The sequence below is a fragment of the Paroedura picta genome, chromosome 7, assembly GCF_049243985.1.
Source record: "Paroedura picta isolate Pp20150507F chromosome 7, Ppicta_v3.0, whole genome shotgun sequence".
NCBI classification, from domain to species: Eukaryota; Metazoa; Chordata; class Lepidosauria; order Squamata; family Gekkonidae; genus Paroedura; species Paroedura picta.
In genome coordinates, this window is record NC_135375.1 from 73,350,378 (window position 1) to 73,372,088 (window position 21,711).

At 39.2% G+C, this 21,711-nt stretch overlaps 1 protein-coding gene and 1 pseudogene across 11 annotated transcripts in view; both read right to left on the minus strand.

Moving 5' to 3' along the window:
- The window catches only part of RFX3 (regulatory factor X3), a 214,897-nt gene that overhangs the window by 68,042 nt on the left and 125,144 nt on the right, over nucleotides 1-21,711 (minus strand). For 10 of the 11 annotated variants that reach the window (XM_077344913.1, XM_077344912.1, XM_077344914.1 and 7 more), the window contains one exon: nucleotides 16,594-16,668. The exons of the other annotated variant lie outside the window; for it this stretch is intronic. In XM_077344913.1, coding sequence (XP_077201028.1) covers nucleotides 16,594-16,668 — 75 coding nt within the window. The remainder of the gene's footprint in view (nucleotides 1-16,593; nucleotides 16,669-21,711) is intronic. 11 annotated transcript variants of the gene reach the window in all.
- LOC143841122 (succinate dehydrogenase cytochrome b560 subunit, mitochondrial pseudogene) lies at nucleotides 285-16,580 on the minus strand (annotated as a pseudogene).

Below are 21,711 nucleotides of genomic sequence, written 5' to 3' on the forward strand. Positions count from 1 at the left end.
CTATTTCTATTTGAAAAGTGACTGTATGACTATTTCTTTCCAAATACTATACGAAAATGGTGACCTGACATCCATCTGTTCTGATTATGACTATATGAGACTTTCCCCCAGATAGACTTTCTTCTGTTTACTACAAAATTTGTGTTTTCTTATTTCAACTTGTATTTTTCCTACCTCTCAAGATACATGTGCTAAAGTAGTATGGGGTACTACATTTTGCAGCTCTCTCCAGTTCTGCTTGGATATCTGCATTTTGTAAGGCATTTATACCTATACATTCCATAAATAAGCCAATTAGTATGATTTATATTGAATGATTCATTTTATTTTATCAAGCAGTAAAATAAGTTTTGATTTGATAAGACAAGGAGTATTGAATATATTTTATTTACCCCAAATTTCCGTCATCCCCAGTCCCTTGAGAAATAAGCCTCCCCCCCCCCTGTTTCAAAATCTCTCAAACTTTTACATCTCTCCTCTTAAATAGAGGTCCCCAAAATAGAAACATTAATATTAACATCTGTTAGTGGTTACATTTTATATATATGCTTACAAAAATACAGGTAACAGTCATCACACAAGAAACAGAAGAAAACTGGATCCTATGCACCAATTTTTCCTGCTTTCACCTTCTCCCAGCAAACACCAAAAATATGATACTGGGGGGTTGGCAGGTTCTATGGAGACAAAAGAGCCACACAAAACAGAATTGTACTCACCAGTAATTGTTGTTCACTGATACACATTGGGACTGTGCTTGTGCAAGCTGGCTATGGGACATTTTTTCACTATCTAAAAAAACTCCAAAGGGAACATCCTGGGCCAAAGGAGCCATGCATGCACCAGTTTCCCCAATGGTTCTGGTGGCACACTCTTTTCCCTCAGTTTCAACCAGCCATTGCAAGCTACTATGGAACAGTACATAACAAATGCCTAAGCATCATTCAGCACGAGCAGAACAGAAGAGCACATATTGGGGTTGAAGGGAGGGAATGTGTCTCTCCTCCGAAGATGTTGATGAACAACATTTACAGGTAAATGCAACCCTGTTTTCATCTTCTGTCTTCTTATGCAGCCCCACATAAGGACATTTACAAGCTGCATACCAGGAAGATGGGGGCACTGAAACAGAGAATGCAGAACAGCTTTCATGAATACTGTCTCCTTACAAGCCTGAAGATCAATGATGTGATGCTTGATGAAGGTGTTTTTGGTTGCCTCTCTTCCAATCTCTGAAAAAGGAACTGTGTGCTGGAAGATGGGTGATGCACTCTGCAATTCTGTGAAATGCACTGTCATCCAATGGGCAAGACAACTGTGGTAAGCTACAGGCAGCCTGAATCAAGCCTGTTGTACAATAGGTTGGAAAGAAGCTGCTCAGACCTTCCTCAGACCGCAGTAATAGACAGAGATATATATAATAAAGAGCAGCCCTTTTTACATCTAGCGAGTGTAACTCTCTTGATCTGTGGCAAGCAATTGGGGAAGAAAACAGGTTAAGCAACCTGTTGCACCAAATGAAAATAATTTTTTGTAGGAAATCCAAATTTGGGTGTAACATTACTTTAACAGGGAAAAGCTGAATAAAGGGTTGGCTCCACTCTGAGAGCCACCAACTCTCCCAGATGCCTAGAAGACACAATAGATATCAAAAATGCCACAGTTTATAGTAAGGAAAGCTAAAGTACAGATTGAAACTGGGTTTTAACAACACTGCTAGAACCACAAGCAAAGATTACAGGGGAATAATATGAGGCCTTGGTGGAAAGATATTCCACAGTTCCTTTAGGAACTATCTCGAGAATTTGTCTGTGAAAACAGATACTTTTTGGATCTCAGCATGAAAAGCTGCAAAAGCAGGAAGGTGTGTTCAAATGGAGGACACAACTGAACCCACTGTAGCCAAACCTAACAAATACTCCATTATAACGGGCAATGGACACAAGAAAAAACACATACCCCTGTTAGTTGCCCAAGCCTCAAATCAAGCCCATTTAAGACTATATATTTATTTTATTCGTTTGATTTATATACAGTCTCTCACTGTGACGTACCAGGACTATATGAATATCTGGTAGTTATCTAGTTTGCAATAAAATCCCCCTCATCTCTGGGAGAGGGAAACATTCAAGGATGGATTCATCAAGCCACCAGGTGCAGGTGGGCAATTTCATGGTGCCTGATGGCTCCAAGAACCAGCAAATCTGGATCTGGAGGAATTCAAATGCATTTTCTCCTGGACATTCTCATGAGTTCTGTGAACCAATGCTGCTTAGACCAGTAGGGGGCTATTAGAGTAGCATCAGATCACTCATCTCTCATTGTTCCCAGAACCCAGCTCATTAGGGGAAGGGGAAGGAATGAATAAAGTAGGGCTCCTTACCACTGGAACTGGAAGATGTCCCTTTTAGGAACCTAGATCTCTTCAATTGGCAAAACACTACTGTTGTGTATGAGCTGTTCAGGGATCATTTATAGTTGGCTCAGAACTGTCTGCTCTATCTGTCAGCCATGATACTGAGTACTTCCACAATGTGAATAAGCCCTGGGTCAAGCTCTCCAGACTTCTAATGCCTCACTGCAGAGACTGAGAGAAGTTGGGTCTCCTTGTCTGTTTAAGTAGTACTTGGCTAGAGTATTGTCAGTCTGAACCAACATTCAATGATCTTTGAAAATATCTGAAAAGGAAGTCAGGGCAAATCTGATAATATGCCACTGATATGAAGTTGACATTCCTGGAGGAAGCATAAACCCTGAACAGAAGCCACTTAGCAATGGGACCCCTTGCTTTTCAAAAAAGTGGAATCCAAGCCCTGAAGTCCCCAAAACAGATTCTGCATATTAAGGATTGTATAATGATCCTAGGTAAAGGTAAAGGTATGCCCTGTGCAAGCACCGGGTCATATCTGACTCTTGGGGTGACGTCCTCTAGCGTTTTCATGGCAAGACTCAATATGGGGTGGTTTGCCAGTGCCTTCCCCAGTCATTACCATTTACCCCCCAGTAAGCTGGGTACTCATTTTACCAACCTCTGAAGGATGGAAGGCTGAGTCTACCTTGAGCCAGCTGCTGGGATTGAACTCCCAGCCTCATGGGCAGAGCTTTCAGACTGCATGTCTGCTGCCTTACCACTCTGCGCCACAAGAGGCTTTTAATAATTATCCTAGGGACTGATAAATGGAAAAAAGCAGTATGCTTAAATTGATAAAATCTCCTCAAGAACCATAACTGGAGATCTTTCATGAGTAATCTGACATGGGGGATCACAGTCATGGTAGAAGCCATGAGCCCCAATAGGCATTTGATGACTGTATCCAACTGCCATCAGTTTTGGATAAAGAAGTGTACAAGAGAATGGAAAGACTTGTCTCTATTCCTCAGCAAGTAAGCCCATTCCCGAATAGAATCCAGGAACATTCCATTGAACTCCACCTTCAGTGAACGGGTCAGGCAGGGAAGTTAACCACTAATACCAACAAAACATAGAGTCAAAACCCTCTGAATCTGAGACTGCAAAGTCTTAAGTGAAGAGCCTACTAACAACCAATCATTAAGGGAGGGGAAAAATGTAATATTCTGCACTCCCAGAAATGATACTACTACTTTAATTAATCATTTAATTAATGATACTACTACTTTAAATTTATAAGCCACCACCTTTGAGCTTGTCATCTCAGGGCAGCATACAATATTATGAGAAACATATATCATAATAAAACCAATAAAACATATAAATAACTTAAAATGACTAAAAATAATGTTACATGCATACAGAGTTTTTGCTCATTGCTTCCCCATAGTGGGGAGATGTAGGAGATCCCAACTGGTTGGTAAGGAAGGCCCATGAGATGTTTTGATCTTCCGGGCATACTGGCCTCATCCATATGACTGGTGGAAGAGCTCCATCTTGCAGGCCCTGTGGAACTGTGCTAGTTTTATCAGGACCATGATGTCCTCCAGGAGCTCAATCTATCAGGTGGGGATCAGGGCCAATAGCACTTCTTTGGGGCTGGGAAAAACCAGTTGGTAAGAAATATCAATATGACTGGGGAAATGTAATAAAAATATATATCCTTAAGATCAAGGACCATGAACCAAGAGTCAGAGGATAAGAATTTAATCAAGGTAGTGAGACCATATGGAAATGTTCAAACATTTGTTCAGCTTTCTCAAACCCAGGGTAGGACAGATACCCCCATCTTTCTTTTCAACTAGAAAAAAAAGAGGAATGGAAACCTTCTAACTGTACCACTTGAAGGATCTTCTCAACAGCCCCTTTGACAATCAGCTCCTCAAACTGCAGCTACAACTCCAGGAAGATGTTATCTACCACCTTAGAACAAAGGCGACATATTGTCCAATATTTTAATTCTAATCTATAACCTGAAGCTGTAATAGAAAGTATCCATGAGTCTTGGGTAATCAAACCCCAAGCAGTCTGGAATGGAGACAACTAGTCCTTAAACATTAGGATCCTGCGGTGGTTTCGGATTCTGTGCCTGATCCTTCTTTGAGATCTGCTGCAAGGTTCTCTGGAGTTGGTTCTGTCTCCTTTTCTGAGTTGACACTGTCTAGGATACTGGCACTGCTGGCTCATGGAATGGTGTTGACACCGAAAGAAGGGCATTGCACAGCCATGTTGTTGCTGGCTGGCCAGAATGTTGTTGATGGGTTGGAACAGGAGGAAAGAACTCAAAGAGGCACTATCTGTCTGCTCTTTTTTAGAGTAGATGTACTCTAGGCTAGATTGTGTGAAGAAAGCCATTTCTTTTCAAAGAGGAAGTCTCCATAAGAAGTGATATTTCAAAGAGCCAGGAGTGACATCTGAAAACTGCAGCCAAACCATAGCATGTGCCACTATGTCTGTAGAGTGATTTCCTGTGTTCATCTCCTGTTTGGAGGTCCTCATAATCCCTGCCTGGATCAGGCATGCCAGGGACTTTGATTCCTCAGAGAGCTGATCTAAATATCTATTGAGGTTCTTTCTCATAAAAAGAGCTGACACACCCCCATCACAGCTTGAAAACTGGCAATGCAGAAATTGAGTGCTGAAGAGGCATATATAACTCCAGGTGTCTGTTATCAATAGGAAGGAATGATTGCACCTGCTCTATAATCTGTTGCCGCTCCTCCTGAAGGTACCTGCCAATTTATAACCAATTTATAACCAATTTATATACAATCATGAACAATGGATCTTCACGCCATTTGGTTTAATTTCTGTGAAAGAACACTTGCATAATTTTATGCTTGGGGGACACCACAACATGAGGAACTGTATTAAAGGGTCACAGCATCAGGAAGGTTGAGAACCACTGTCCTAGAGCCTCTCAACTTCTCTTCAATATTGAGAAAGCCTGGTGTGCTCTGAAGTTTCAGGAAACATTGCAATAAATTAGTCATTATATGGATGGGAAAATTTGGATTTTCCTGCTAACATGGCAGCTGTTTGCCTTGACACTGTTGCTGTAGCAGTTATTTACTAACCCTACTGTCACATGTGTGTTAAAATCGCACTAGAATATTGTTAATGGATGCTAATGCTGTAACAACATGTGTAATAAATTCACTGAATTCCTAGCTTTCATTTTAGAAGAGTTGGTTCTTATATGCTGCTTTTCTCTACCAGGAGTCTCAAAGTGGCTTACAATTGCCTTCCCTTTCCTCTCCCCACAACAAACACTATGTGGTAGGTGAGGCTGAGAGAGCCCTAATATTACAGTTTGGTCAGAACAGCTTCATTAGTGTTTTGACAAGCCCAAGGTCACCCAGCTGGCTGCATGTGGAGGAGGTGTGGGGAATCAAAACTGGTTTGCCAGATTAGAAGCCACCGCTCTTAACCACTATACCATATTGGCTCTTTTTATTTAAAAAAGCAAGTCCTGAGCCTTGTTATTTGCAGAGATATAACAGGAAAGGTGTATCTCTGTACTAGAAGGGACTAGGGTAAGGTAAACCTGATTTTAACATTAGTAAAGTGGGACACCATTGACCAGGAGGGTTCTTGATAAAAAAATTGGTCTATATGGAGCAACAAAAATTTTCATAGAACGCATAGAACGCAAAAATAGTATTGTAATATCTATTTTTTTACTTGCAACATAAGTACAATTTGCCAGGTGCCCCCAAATATCCCTCCAAAAGTATGATAATCTGGTCACCTTAGGCTAGGGAGTTATATTTTTTTATAAAAATGAAAACTGGGAGTTCAGAGGATCTGTTACATTTATCATTGTAACATAGTAGCAACATGAATGTTTTTTTTAAAAAAATTGCAAAAGCCCAAGACATGGTGAGTGACCACTGCTTAAGATTTGGGGAAGGAAAACTATAGCAAAAACTGGCGTGTGGAAGTTTTGTTGCTATTGCTCTTTACCTGCAGCCACACTAGCAGAGAGGAAACTATACTAGCCTGTCCTTATAGTTTAATGGGAATTAAGGCCTTTAAGAAGTCCTTAAAATGCTTTATAGAAAGGGAAATTATAGAGCTAGCCCAGTAATCCAAGGTGGGGCAAAAGGAGGGGCCACAATCATCCTGTGAAGAACAGCTTCATTTCAATTTACAGTTGTGTTCCCAGCAGGGGAAGGGCTTGATCTGTCCCCTCTTGTCCCTTGTTCTCCCCCCCCCCCCAAGACCTCAATTAATAAAAAAAAATGATGCGGAGGAGCAAAAGACTTCAGAGGGGTGTTAGGGGAAGGATTCTGCCCCTCACACATGTGTGGACTACACATAGCTGTGATCCTGTGGGAAAACAAAACTGTCAGCACCAGAGTCAAGATGCCAGACTGGTAGACCTGAGCTGGACTCCTTTACCCATGTCCCAAGCCAGGTGCTGTATTCTGTTCCAGGTATGGTACATCAAGGGGAAAGCCAGTGCAAACTTCCCTGTATAGAGGCGAGCCCTGGGAAAGTTAAGGGACTTGTTCAAGTCTAGATAGTCTGGAAAGTGGCCTAGAAGAGTCAGGGCACTCAAACCAAAGAGAGGCACCCCTAGACTAATTGTGACCCCAGTCCCACAGTGAGTGATAGACATAATCACATGCAGAGATCAATTGTAGATGGTGATGTGAGGAAACAGGCCAGTCCAGGTGATTTTGTCCCAGAACTGGGCCATCTCCTCCTTTGCTGTCATACCAGTGGGAGCCATGTGTTGCATGAAAAGCCCAGGACCAACTAACCTACACAGAGATGCTGCCATCTTGCAAAGAATTTGCTCTTTCTCCCAAGAGGAAGTGGGCAGGGCTCATTAATTCTCAGTAATGTTAAGGTATACCTGTTATACAAATGGGCTTTCTTATTCTGGTGTCCTGTTGATTTCTTGTTCTGAATTTTGACATAGTTTGGCTTTTGTAAAACGCTGATAAGCACTGATCTAGCATCTTTCTCCCTGTTGTATATAATTAGTTACTATATGTCTCCCAACTCCCATTACTTTTTTTCCATTCTCACAGGGAGTTACTGGAAAAGGTGGGTAAGATCTTTGTTCACTAACACTTTCCAACAAAACTGTGCTAAATTCATCGTATCAATGAGCCCAAATGGCAATGGTACTATTTTGTTAATGTTATCGATGTCAAGTTTCACAGGTGGCCTGAAAATTCATTTCAAGACTGCAGTATCTAATAAATTCAAGGCACAAAGGTACTTTGGTTTCAAAGACCACTAATGTTTAGTCCAAAAATGAATGTTAATATAAAACAAACCTGTAGCATTGAATAGCAACATAACCAACATGTCTATTTAACAGAATTAAAATGACTACAGAATGTATTTAGCAAAAAATGGTAACAGGCACTTTGTATAAAGCAGGTAAAGTGTATCATACAGTCAGTCAAAACACAGCTGTCATATCAACATTACAAAGTCTAAATGATACCCAAAAGAACTTAAATTTACGGATAAGTCCTCATATGATTTTTATTTCTAGTATTTATGACATTTCTTGAATTTGTTACCAGAGATAATTAACAAACTTATATATAGTATAATAATGAATATATTTATCTGTGAATCAGGAAGACCCCAGTTCAGATCTTGCCTCTACCACAAACACCCTGCTTGATTTTGCACTAACCATTACCTTTCCAGTCCCCTATTTGCAATATGAGCCAAAACCAGAATGAAGCTTGATCAGAGAGAGAATTAAATTTACACAAACTTATATGAAAACAATGCTTGTTGGGAAGGTATAGTATAGATTAATTTGGACAAACAGGGTGGCTTTATTCCTAAAAGTATCTTCTTTCTTTTAAATCATTCACGTTCTCTTCCAATGGCTCTAGCTGTGCTGATAATCCATGCTACTGTAGTCTCTAGATCACTGTACTATACTAGATGATTGCCCAGTAACCTTAAATCATTCTAAAATGTGGCAGTTGCTTCTATCATATAACATGTCTGATTCAACATCTGCACTGGTTACCTATTTGCTTCAGAGCCAAAGTCAGAGTGCTGATTTTTTTTTAAGCCCTGAATGTCTGGGATCATCATACTTAGTAGAGTGTAATGTACTCTTGTGTGTCAATTGCATTCAACAGATGACCTGCTTTCTATACCCTCTTGGAAATCAGTCTTGCTCTTGTTGGCTCAAGCAACAGCATTTTGGGTGGCAAAATTAATGCTTTGTCATGGCCTACCCAAACAGCTGTAACAGGTACCATCACTTCTCATTTTTCAGATCCTTCTTTGGAAGCTAATGAAGTAGTAGATCTCTGTGGCAGAATACAGTGGATAGTTATGCACACACTTGAATAATGACATTGTATTTATTCTTTTTCTGCAATTTGGTGTTGCTTTGTAGGCCACCTTGAGTTCTTGGGAAAAGGTAGGTTAGAAATGTTTTAAGAAATAAACACACTGCTATGAAGTCATTTAATCTGAAAAAAGGAGAATATTAAAACTGTGATCAAAGTTAAATATTGTCCTTATTCAGTAACTATATTATGGCTTGCTTTAATTGGGGAGTCAAATTTTTCAGTTCAGTTCTAGTTCAGGCACTACATTCAAAAAGTGGTTTGGTAACAGGCTCAGAATTTTGAACCTGTTTAGTTACATTTCAGCAAGAATATTCTCACACTATTTGTTTGCAATATAACTGTAAAATGGATGGGAAAGGATGCTGAATTTGAAATGCAAGAGGAAGAAGAATATTTAACAGTTTTAACATGTTTATTTTAATAACCTTGTAACTTTTCCTGAAGCCTTCCTGGGTTGCCATAGGGAGCAAAATGGGGGCACAAACTCAAAAACCTGACATTGGTATGATGTAACCCCTGTTTTGGAACTAGAAATAATGTCACAGTAACATCAACATTACGTTTTGCTCCCACTGCTCCATGGAGCAGTAGTAGAATCACAGACTTCCAAAGCAAGAAGTTGTCCACCTGCCAAACCTCGCCCATTGCAATTCCTCCAAGGATAGATTCACTTAGTTTTGTTTGTATGATTGTTAAATAGACTTTAATTCCAAATACCCATTCTATCAGCTAAATAAAAACATGTCAAAATTCCTTTTATTCCCAAATTATATTCTACTTTATTTTTTTTTTTTTTTTGCTTCTATTGAATACACTTTTTAAAAAACCTAGCTTCTGCAACATGTATATACGCAAACCTTAACGAAACAGAGAGGGAACCAAACAATTTTTCTGGCAGGAGTATGTTAGGCAAAAGAAATTATTATTTTATTAATCAGCTTAAATGCCTAACCACTATCTTACCCAATCTTTTAAATTCAATTCCTGTTCCTCCCCTTCTCATAATCAACCTCTCCACTACCTTTAAAGTCTCCTATGTAGACTTTCAAAAAGCCCTCACTAACCTAGCAAAATGAAAAAAGAAAATAAAAAGAACTTACCCTGCTTACATACAGCAGAATGGCAGCAAGGAGGAACTACAGCGCCAAAGAAATACAAGAAGACTGTAGCCTCAGTTCAAGTCAAGTCAAGTTTATTTATACAGTGACAGCAAAGAATGCAGATAAAATTTAAAACTTCTAGACAATATAAAACATTTAAATTTTCAATTAAATTAGCTAAAAGGACATAGTGATGTCATTGTGTTTATCTTTCTGGAGGGCTTGAATCTTGTGGGTGCAGAATTATATTATCTGGAATAAACCTTGAATTTTCATGTAGCCTCAGTTCAAGAATCATCCACACTTGAAAGTTATTATTACTAGAGGATTATTATTATGGTTATTATTACTAGACAGACAAGACTTGCAGTTGACCAAGGTTTAGGTTCAGTTCCAGTTCACTGAAACCCCCTTCTGGAAGTTTGGTGTAATTCCCTGCTTTTAACATCTGGATTTTCTTTGCTTTGTAACTGGAAATTTCTCTTTTTCTCAAATTCACAGCAACTGCCATACATTGCAAAAGAAATCATGACTGGAAGAAAAACACTAGCTCAGAGTTTTCCAGCCTTCTGACAGCCTAGAAAGGGGCACATTTGGAGAAATATTTTATTTTTACATCCCAAGTAGTTTACTTTGAATATGAACAAGATGAGTACCTAAGAAAAATTATAAAGGAAAAGTATTTGGGAACCCCATCTCAACTCTCCTCTACAGAATTTATAAGATCCCAGTTGGATAAATTTCCCACCCTCTTATTTTTCCTTTGATTTTCAAGTACTCTTAACATACTATGCCTCAAGCTCTTTACCAATTCACCAAAATTAAAAGCCTTATTTTTCTGCATGCCCCAGGTGTCTTTCGAGTATTTTAAAATGTCTCCTTTGTATGTAGATAGTCAGGGTATATTGCTTTAGTAATTGGCCATGAGATCAGCCATTTTATTAAGAAATCATGATGAACTGGGGACCCACAAGGAATCAAGTCCTTATAGCACCAGAAATCTATAAATTCTCAGGAGCTTAAACTAATTAATTTCCCTTCCCATGCCCCCTCAACTACATTCAACATTCAATACCCCATGAAGTATACTCCCTTCCCCACAGAGAGCCATTTTTGTTTTTCTTTTTATTACTTTCCAGAACAAATGTTTTTTTTAAATATCTGACAGTCCTCAAGTATGTGACAACCCCCCTTACAATGTCAGTTGTGACATTTTCTTGATTGCCTCTGGGCAACCATTTAGCTATCAGCGATAACAAATAGTTGCCCTCAGTGGCCATCTTTAGTTGTTCTGGGCATTCCTTATGACTGGGAAGACATAACCTCAGATGATTCATGAAGGCAATTCTGCTTTATTTCTAAATGGGGAATACGTGAACAATCCAATTTCATATGTATTCCAACAGTGCTCACTCAGCAGAATTTGGGAACCAGTGTTACCAGATACTATGCTTATGGAGGAAAAAAATATTCTTGGTTTATAGCCCCCTGTGGCTGTAAAAAGCCCTAAGGCCATTTAAAAGTTTTTTACTCCAACACACTTGTGATATCCCAACTGTTTATACCTTCAATGCCTGATGAAAATTTTACTGCAAATAAGTATATTTACAGGAACATGAAAACTGCCATCCCTCCAACAATGCAACATTGCTTCCAGCATTAACCAGGACATGACATTCTCATATTGGGTTGCATGCTAGGATTCCACTCCTCTCTGCCCTACTGAGTGGCAGCAGTGGACTGGGGATGCCAGGATGAAGTTCTACTGTCAGAGCAGGAGACCTGGCAGACTTTTGTCCAGCTAACAACACAATTATGCCAAGTTGGGACAAAATGAAGTGTGATAGTATTGAGTAACCAACTCCCACTTATCAAAAATAGTATTCAACTAGACAGCCCACCACTGGCTCTTTCCCCCATTCCCTGTTAGGCGCAATCAGGCAGCAGTTTGAGAAGGCCTAGTAAAGAATTTGCATTTGGGCTGAAATTTTACCTAACCAAGCAATTTAGCAGGTTGTCTTAGGTAGATTAATACATTTCAGCTTCAGCCATGGATCGGCAATATAGGGATAATAATACCAGCCAAATTTATAGGGATGCTGTAAAGATTAACGAGACAATGCATATGAAATACCTTGAATTCTCTAAAACAAATAATGCACTATATAAATATGAAAATGGCTATGCTATGTTTAAGGATTCCAAATTATTTTAATTAAGAAGATTTGTTTCTTACTGTTTATTAAAATGAAATTTAACAACATATCATTATAGGTCAGTGACGCAAATTAGTGTTCAAATTGATCACTCACAATCATCTGGTAAATAAGTTATTTAAAATTATGAAATCATAAGGCATGAGTGAAATACACTGGAAATGATAATCTTTGACATGTATTAAAAGCATCTATTTAATTCAAGAGCTGGCAAATGCATCTCTGAGTACAGAAACAATGAAAAGTATACTTTTTAGTTTATTCATTATAATTAACTTGGATATATTAAAGCAGATATGTGATCATTGCTTATCAAAAGTGAAATACTGGCTATCCATTACAAAAATCATATACCTATCCCAGTTAAGTTTCAAATACAGCATACGGGATTATTTTACTAATGAACTGTTCTGTTGAGAGAAATTCACTGTCCCCTTCAGAGGCTATTGTTAACAAAGCTTGGCCTAAATTAAGAACAAAATTAAGGTATTGGTTTTACGACAGACATGTTTCACTGACAAAAATATCTGAATCTTAAAATGAAGCACAGAATGGCCTAGACCACACATAGTAAGATCGCCAAATAATTAAGGCATCTAACTTGGAGGAAAATGAAACCAAGTCCTCTCTTGCACAGTGTTATATGTTGGCATGGGGCAGACAACGCAGAAGATTCACCTTGCCTGAGGAAGTATGAGGTGAATACTTTTCTGATAAACATCCAAAAATTCTGACAAGAAGAATCCACATTCTCTTTTTCAAAGTAGGCTCCAATAGCAGGCCCATGTGGACAGGGAATAGCCATCCTACAGAGGCCTGGAGGAGGCTGAAAATGCCAGACTTAGTGTTGTGGTACTTTGCCATGCTGCAGAGCTGAATGGGGCATTTGAGTTTTTTTGTTGTTGTGTTGTTTGTTTGTTTTTTATAGGTGAGATTGCATTCTCATGCAATCCCATCTTCTTGCAAAACAACTCCCCCACACACACACTGCTCCCCCACGTGGTGGAACTTTTCTGCCACTGCTGTGTCCCCTGCGGGGATCGAGACACAACAGGGCATAAAGCTCCGCTGCAATACACTGGCAGCAGCCCAAAGCGGTGCCACAGGTGCGGAATCGCCCTGAATGTCAGATGCTACATATAAAGGGGGTAAATATCAAAGTAATGAACATACCACAAAAGTGAGAAAGCATTAATCCTCAAATATATAAATTTCTTTTAGAAAATAAGATCACACTATTAAAAACTGAATGGGTTGCTCTTATGCTGTTAAACATTTATAAAGTAGAATATAAGTATGCTGGGATCTATTACTATGTGAACACGTTCAGAATTGTTTTTTGTTCTTCAAACGGTAAGAATTTTCATCATATACAAAACAATGTCTGCACCTACCTCCTACCCAATTTCATATCTAATCTTTCGCATTCAGCTTTTAGCCAAATTGCCAATTGTCATGTAAACAAAGAAACAAATGGCTAGAGGTAAGAACAGAATAATTGGCAATTGTCATATAAACAAAGAAACAAATGGCTAGAGGTAAGAACAGAATAATAGTATATTCAGTTTTTAAAAACTATATAAGCCCTGACCAAATCCTATTAAACATATTCTCATATGTTGCATTTTGGAGTAAAAGTCCTAATTACTTGCAAGCAAAAATAATCATTGCTTCATTATCAAATCAGGATTCTTTCTTTTTACAATCAAACAGCCCATTTTTTCTGATATGAGTGTTAATAAAACCAGCTAGTTTCCTACAGAGTATTCAGTTTAATCATCTGAGGCGCTGTTAAGGTTACAATTGAAATTTTATCTGTTCTATGTACTACTGTCAGTTGGTTTTCTTTTGTATAATGCCAATACAGGTCTTATGTATGTAAAAAAAAATAAAGCCAAAATAGTAAAAAGAAACATTCAAGAGACATTAGAAGAAGAGATTTGTAAACTCTGTATTATACTAGGGGTGTGGTTTTTTTTCATTACAGTATTCACAAGAAGAATTGCACCACTAATTTAATTTGTGTTTGGCTGATAAATAAAACAAGCAATTCCTCAGAGTTGCACTTAATTAAGCAAATTTTAAATGCTTCCATCTGAAAAATAAGTCTCAAAATAATAGAATATATATTTAAATTGTTTTGTTTTCCAGAGATTCAACCACCTGCTATATTTTTAAAGAAGAATCATTCAGACAAACACATGAGATTTTCAGTTTCAAACCGTGGTTGTATAAAAGAATGATTAATTCTGTTAGGAAATGAACCATATATATTTGGGCATTGTTAAAATAAATTTAAATGTAATTAAGTACCCTGTTTTAATTTTTTGCCTTTTCCTTTCAGAAAATAGCAAAAAGAAACTGTGAAAGTATAATTAGATTTACACACTTGTTCTTTGGCAGTATATTTTCAAATGATTCAACAGGTGGCAGTTAATTTATATGATAACAGGTACATTTTTAATGGCTTGGTGGTTGTAATTTCTGACAAACAAAATATAAACCTTAAGGTATCATTCTTTAAGCTTATTTCCTTATATAAATAGAAGTTACATAACTTGCATTTAAAGTTTTCCCCTCCTTACAGCTTTGAATCACTAACACACCAGAAAATCTAGGCTTTGTGACTCAAGAATAATTAAGTGGAGTGAAGAAATAATATTTCTCAACCTTTCACTGGGAAGAAAGCAGCAGAATTTCAGGACATGTCCTCGCCCTGCTCTGGAATAGAATGAAACCTCCTCAGAAAGAGTGGTCAAGACCTCAATGGAAGAGAAGCCTGCCTAGCTTCAACCCAGAATAAGCTTCCGGAAGAGCTATGGGCCCTGACAGAGCTCTCAAAGTTCCACAAGGCCTGCAAGATGGAGCTCTTCCATCAGGTCTTTGGTTGAGGCTATAAGATCTGGATGCCCCTCCCTATTTTTCCATATTTTCACTGATTAAGATCCAGGCAGCTCCTCTAATCCCCCCTGGAGATGCATCTCTGTATGAGCAAGGGGACGGGGAGAGTTATTGGTTGCTAATTGGCTTGGCTTTTTGGATTATTATTTTAACTGGGTTTATTATGAGTTTAAATGTGATTTAACCTGGACTGTTAGCTGCCACGAGCCGGTCACGAGTGGCCAGATAGAAGAGGAATGAATAAACAAATAAATGATAGGTAAATACTAACTCGAGGCTCCAGACTTACTTTGATCTAGGGGAAAGAAGCCCTCTTGCCCCCACTACAACAATAGCATCCAGTTCAAGCTCATGAGGAATGGACACATTCAGACTCCCTGATTGGGCTCCTCAACTGCCAGTTGCCTCCTCCCCACACACAGTCTCTCCTGATATCACAGGAGCAATGAGAGTAGAGGGTGACAATCAAAGAATCACACCTTCTCCTCATAATGTACTATACCAACTAGGAAAATGCACATAGCTTTGATGGGAAAACTGTGTATAGAGAAAATGATTGTAAACTACAAGGACTTTAGGGGGTTTTGTGTACAGACATACATCTATAGAGAGCCAGGTTGGTGTAGTGGTTAGGAGTGTGGACTTCTAATCGATTCTGCATTCCCCCACATGCAGCCAGCTGGGTGACCTTGGGCTAGCCACGGCACTGATAAAACTGTTCTGACCAGGCAGTGATATCAGGGCTCTCTCAGCCTCACCTCTCTCACAGGGTGTCTGTTGTGGGGAGAGGAAAGAGAAAGTGACTGTAAGCCATTTTGAGACTCTTGGTAGAGAAATGCGGCATATAAGAACTCCTCTTCTTCTTCTATAGAACCTCTATCCATGGGCCATGAGCATCCACAGTCAGAGTTGAATGGCAGATTTTGCCCCCACTACAACAATATACCTACATCAATAGTCTTTATAACAATAAAGGACAAGCATTCATTTAAATGGCAGGCAGGAAATGTACGAGACATGACAAGCCAGGAGCTAAACCTTTCCTTTGATGACTCCAATGCTGAACAAACACCTGCTCTTATCTACTCAATTCCACCTTTCCATTTGGATATCTTCAACATAGATTATATTCCTTCATCAATATGAATTATGACAGAATTCTGGATTATGAATGAAGCTATTCAATTATTTTATAGATTATTTATAGATATAGATAATAAATGAAATTGAAAAATTATCAGTTACAGTATGTTTCTCCTTTTCAAGTGACAATTGAATACGTGTATGATTTAACAGTATGAAGTCTACTTCAACGATGATTTAGTTATCGTTACATGTTTATTTATAGTTTTAACTTGTTACAGGAGCTTTGAAAATATACAATTATTTTAGCACTAGTAGCATAATTATGTGAGTCAGGAAATCAAAGTACGTAACAAGTTGCTGCACTAATATTTTGCCTGAAAAGACACAGCATTGAGGGACTGTATACATTTAAAAATGGAAAAGAAGATTCAGAAGCAAAACAAAAAGTGGCAAAACAAAACAAGCATTTAGAAGGCAAGCTAAGCATGCAGAACAAGCAAGGGATTAGTTTACATGAAGAAGAGGCAACTTACATGGCTGTTGAGAAGAGAGCTTCTGTGAGTGGACAGACCATCAGACTTTTGAAGTGTCTCAATCGCCATTTCAATCTGATAATAGATGTCATTAAAAAAAGGGCTCAAGACAAGATAGTAATAAAAAGAATGACCACAGAAATTTTGATAGATTGTCTAAAGTTAAAAAGGAAACTTTAGTTCAAGGATAGCTAGTTATTACAATTTTCTGAGGGCATGATTGTCAAAACTTTACACAAGCAAATTTTGCAACAATTTCCAGAAGTTATTTGGCTTTCACAAAAAATGAAAGATAGTTCCCAGAAAGACCACTTTTCCCTCCACTCTATTAAGTAAAAGAGGATAAGGTTATGATTTATTGCTAAACCACAATGCAAACATTTAAGAATCTTTAATATTGAACATCTTAAATCCATACACAATAGAAAAGCATCTCATAAGAATGGTATATGAAGTTGAAATCCTTGACTGAGACTCAATTCTTTGGCCTTACAACTTTGTTCTATGCGTCTCTTGCGTTGTAATTATTAAAGTATCAACGAAACAAGCAGCTTTCATTAAATTCATTTTTAAATTGTTAGTAAACCATCATAATTTATTCATTGGGTTAAGAAGCCTCTACGGAACCCAAAGAAAAATGTTGATGAACAGGACTGAACTACATATTTGCTACACTGATTCTCACCCAAAAGCAAAGCCATTGTTCAGTTTAAAGAATGCCTTGTGTCTGATATAATGGAATCTAATGTGTGCAAAACATGAAAGGCAAAGCTCCAGATGTACATGCATCCTTATTCCTAAAACATGCCTTTTCTTTGGATCTTGAAGTTGTATAGACATTCTTATATAGATTGCATTTATACTTATAAACTTCAAACCGATTTAGGACAAGAAAGATAGAAGAAAAGTTTTGTTATTTGCCAACACAAAACATGAAATATATATGAAATATAAAAATAATAGTTTGAGTCCTGTAAACCATTAATTGAATGTATTTATGAGTGGCTCTTTCTCCCTTCCTCTACAACCCCCTGTACTTCCAAAAAAAATGACATACTAGTGTCAGATGCCACTTAGGTAATTTTTATGCATTAAGAAAAACTGGTTTGGACATTTATATTATGGTACAGTTAGCATATTCTTTGCCACTACAGAAGGTATATCCACTATACCAAATTTATGATACAGCTAATTCCTTATGTAGGTGAGAGCTCTTGAAAGATAGGAAGCATCAACATAACAGAATAATTTGCAGTCTTGAATTCCATGTACCAACATACAGAATTTTTGAACAATAGAATGTACTGCATCTGATGAAGGCCCCCCCCCCATTAATTTCAACACACTTGACCACAGATAATAGTGGTGCAAAAGCACTCTCAGGAAGGAGATGTATAAAATTCAACTTTGAACTTCATTTTTTAAAAAATCTTCCCCTATTTAAAGACTGTAAACTAACGTCCTGCTTTGGACAGAGGAACAGAGTACAGCTGGGTGCGGCCAGCTTGAGGAGAAGAGTGAGGAGTAGGTTAGCTGACCTGTTAACCCAGTTTCTGATTTCTTTTCAGAAAGCCTTAGGAGGAGACTAAGTTTACACTTCTGCCAAGACATGCAGATCCACTGATTGTTATGATGTACTTATTCCACCCATTACAATTTTAGGCATGGTATTGATCTGCTTTCTTTAACTGGGATGAAAAGAGAAAATTGGGGGGAAAGGACAAAAAGTTGACAGTTCTGCTATTCTTTCCTACCCATTCCAGTCCACTCCCCTAAAGATTTATGATAATTTCTCAATCCCTGCATTTTTTCTAAACATGAATGAATATCAAGAAGATAAATTATTATGTATGCGTGAGTGATGTATAGACAACAGCATATAGAATCATAGAAGCATAGAGTTGGAAGAGATCACCAGGATCATCTAGCCCAACCCCCTGTGCAGAAACACACAACTACCTGCCTATCCACAGCAACCCCAATTTCATGCCCATGAAATCCCCCACACACACACCCACACACATACATAGAAAAAAATCTCCAGAATTCAGCCTGGCCTGGGGGGAATTTATTTATTTTTGTATTTAAATACCTCCGCATTCCATTCAGACTTGCAGCGGTTCAAAATAAAACAATAAGAACCAATATAACCCCATTAAAATTTACATTAACACTAAACATTAAAAGATGGTGATAAAGAGTTCTAACCCCCACCCCTACCCTCTCCCTCTTTCCAACTATAAAGGGCCAGAGCTCTTCCTCGTTGGGAGAGATGATCCAGATGTACTAATGCTGAGGGATCTACTGATGGAAACTCCGGGACTCACCCTGGCCTCAGCCATATGCCTGGTGGAAGAGCTCAGTCTTACTGGCCCTGAGGAAAGCTGACAATTCTGACAGGGCCCATAGCTCTGCAGAGAGCATATTCCATGAGGCAAGGCGAATGTCCTATGGGCTCGAGACAAACAGCAGATTCCTACCCGCAGAACGCAGCATCCTGCAGGGGGCATAAGGAGATAGTCGGTCCAGCAGATAAGTAGGGCCCAAGCCGCGTATAGCCTTAAAGATTAATACCAATACCTTGAATTTGATCCGAAAACAGACTGGTAACCAATGACGCTGACGAAGAACTGGCTGAATATGGACCCCTCCAAGATGTCCTAGTCACGATCCTAGCAGCTGCATTTCATACCAGCTGTAATTTCTGGGTCAAAAACAAGGGTAGGCCTGCATAGAACGAATTGCAGAAGTTTAACCTGGAAGTGATCATAGCTTGGATCACCATAGCCAAGTGTTCAGAGGACAGGTAGGGTGTTAGTAGCCGCATTTGGTGCAGATGAAAAAACACCACCTGGGCTACCTCAGTGACCTGAGCTTCCACTGAAAGGGAGGCATCAAAGCTCACACCCAAATTCTTGGTGGCCGGTGCAGGTGTTAATTATACCCCATCCAGGCATGGGAGACGCACTTCCTGATCCTGCCCTCATCTACCCAGCCACAGGACCTCTGTCTTGGAGGGGTTGAGTTTCAGGTGGCTCTGCTTGAGCCACCCAGCCACTGCTTCAAAAACACCGGCAAATGTACTGATGACAACCTAGCCCATAACACTAGACTAGCTGGGCTATAAGGCGCATATAGATATTGAACCATGTGGGGGAGAGAACCGCCCACTGTGGAACTCCACATGGGAGCCCAAAGGGGGTCTGATAACTCATCCCCCACATCGCCCCTCTGCGTCCGGTTCCAGAGAAAGGAGACAAGCCACTGCAGCACAGTTCTTCTAATCCCAGTTTCGGCGAGGCGGTGGGCCAACAATTCGTGGTCGACCACGTCAAACGCAGCCAACGGGTCTAAAAGTTTTGATTATTCCAAAGTTCAGGGGGGGGGACTTCCAGTTAATTAAAAAACAACCAAAAATTTTTCCCCTTTTTTAAAATGCAAAGGCCAGAAAAGAGGAATTCAACCTGCTTAACCCCATAACTCTCCCACCTATATATAGAACTCCCCCAAACTATTCCAATTTCAAATAAATATTGGAAAACTTGAGTAACAGAAATGAGACGACAGCCAGGGAGGGTTGGATAGAGTCCTAGAACCCAGGGAGAAGGACCCTTCATGGTGAGTACCAATGGTCATTCTCCCCTGGTCCTAGGACTCCATCTTTGTCCTTGATGGGACATAAAAGAGCAGTTACTTAGTCCCGGGTGGACCTATGTCATCTGCATCTAAAACATGAAGCAAAACACGTCTGCCAAAGGCAGCATCCACTGAACTATAATCATTCAATTTATAATACCTAATAAAAGTTGAAATAGAAGACCAAGTGACCGCTTTACAAATTTGTTCTACTGACGCAGAATTAAACATTGCTGAATTAGTTGCGCCATCTGGCAATGACCTGCCTGCTACTCTATAAGCTTCTACAATACATTCCTTCAAACATTTTCCAATTGCTGTGGAAGACATCTTTCCCCCCTTGTTTGGAGGAGGTATAGAAATAAACAAAGAATCTGTTCTTCTGAGTGGCTCTGACCTGATAAGGAACGCCTTAAGTGCTCTTCACACATATAGTTTGTGTAACAAAATCGCTTTAAAGTGCTTAGGATTCGAAAAGAAAGAAAGCAAGTTAATTTCTTGACTTCTACAAAAGTGAGAGTTCACCTTAACCTGAAATAAAAGATTTGTTCTTAGAACTACTTTGTCCTTATGAAAAATGCAAACATCTTTCCGCATAGACAGGGCACCCAATTCAGAGATCCGCCAAACAGACTGGATAGCAAGTACGAAAATAACTTTTAACCTTAAAAACCTTAAAGCCACTTCCTGAATTGGTTCAAATGGACTTAATAGCAATGCTGAAAGAACCACACTAACACTCCAAGTAGGAAACCGGTGAACCTGTGGAGGGGAAATTACGGAAGCTCCCTTTAAAAATCTAACAATATGAGGTCATCTAGAAAAGGCACACCATCAAATCTTGCCAAAGATGCGACCTGCCTACATAAAGTAAGAGGCTTTAAACCTCCGTCCAACCCTTCTTGTAAAAACTCGAAAATGGTTTTAACATTTGGCCCCGAGAGATCCACCTTCTTACGTCTGCACCATCTGACAAAGGCCTTCCACAATTAATTGTAGATTCTAACTGTGGGAGGCTAACATGGTTTTAGTGACTTGTGCACTCAGCCCTACCTTAAGCAAGCCTACCCGCTCAATTTCCAGGCAGTCAGCTTTAGCCAACCTGGATCTGAGTGCCAAATCAGCCCCTGTGTCAACAAATCTGGGATCACTGGCAATGTCTGGTGATGTCCCACAGCCATTCTCAGTATTGTTGCAAACCACGGCCTTTGTGGCCAGTAAGGTGCTACTAGAATAATCTGGGCTCGCTGTTGCCTACCTTTCTCAGAACCCTGGGTAAGACTGGAAAGGGAAGGAACACATAAAACAGACCGGATGGCCATTGAACTTCCAGGGCAACCATTTGCTCTGCTTTGGGATGGTAAAACGTCAAAAAGAATCGAGGTAGCTGAACATTCGCTAGATTGACAGAAAGGTCCACTAATGGACTGCTAAAATGATCCTGAATTACTTTGAATAGCCTTTGATTCAGTGTCTATTCTG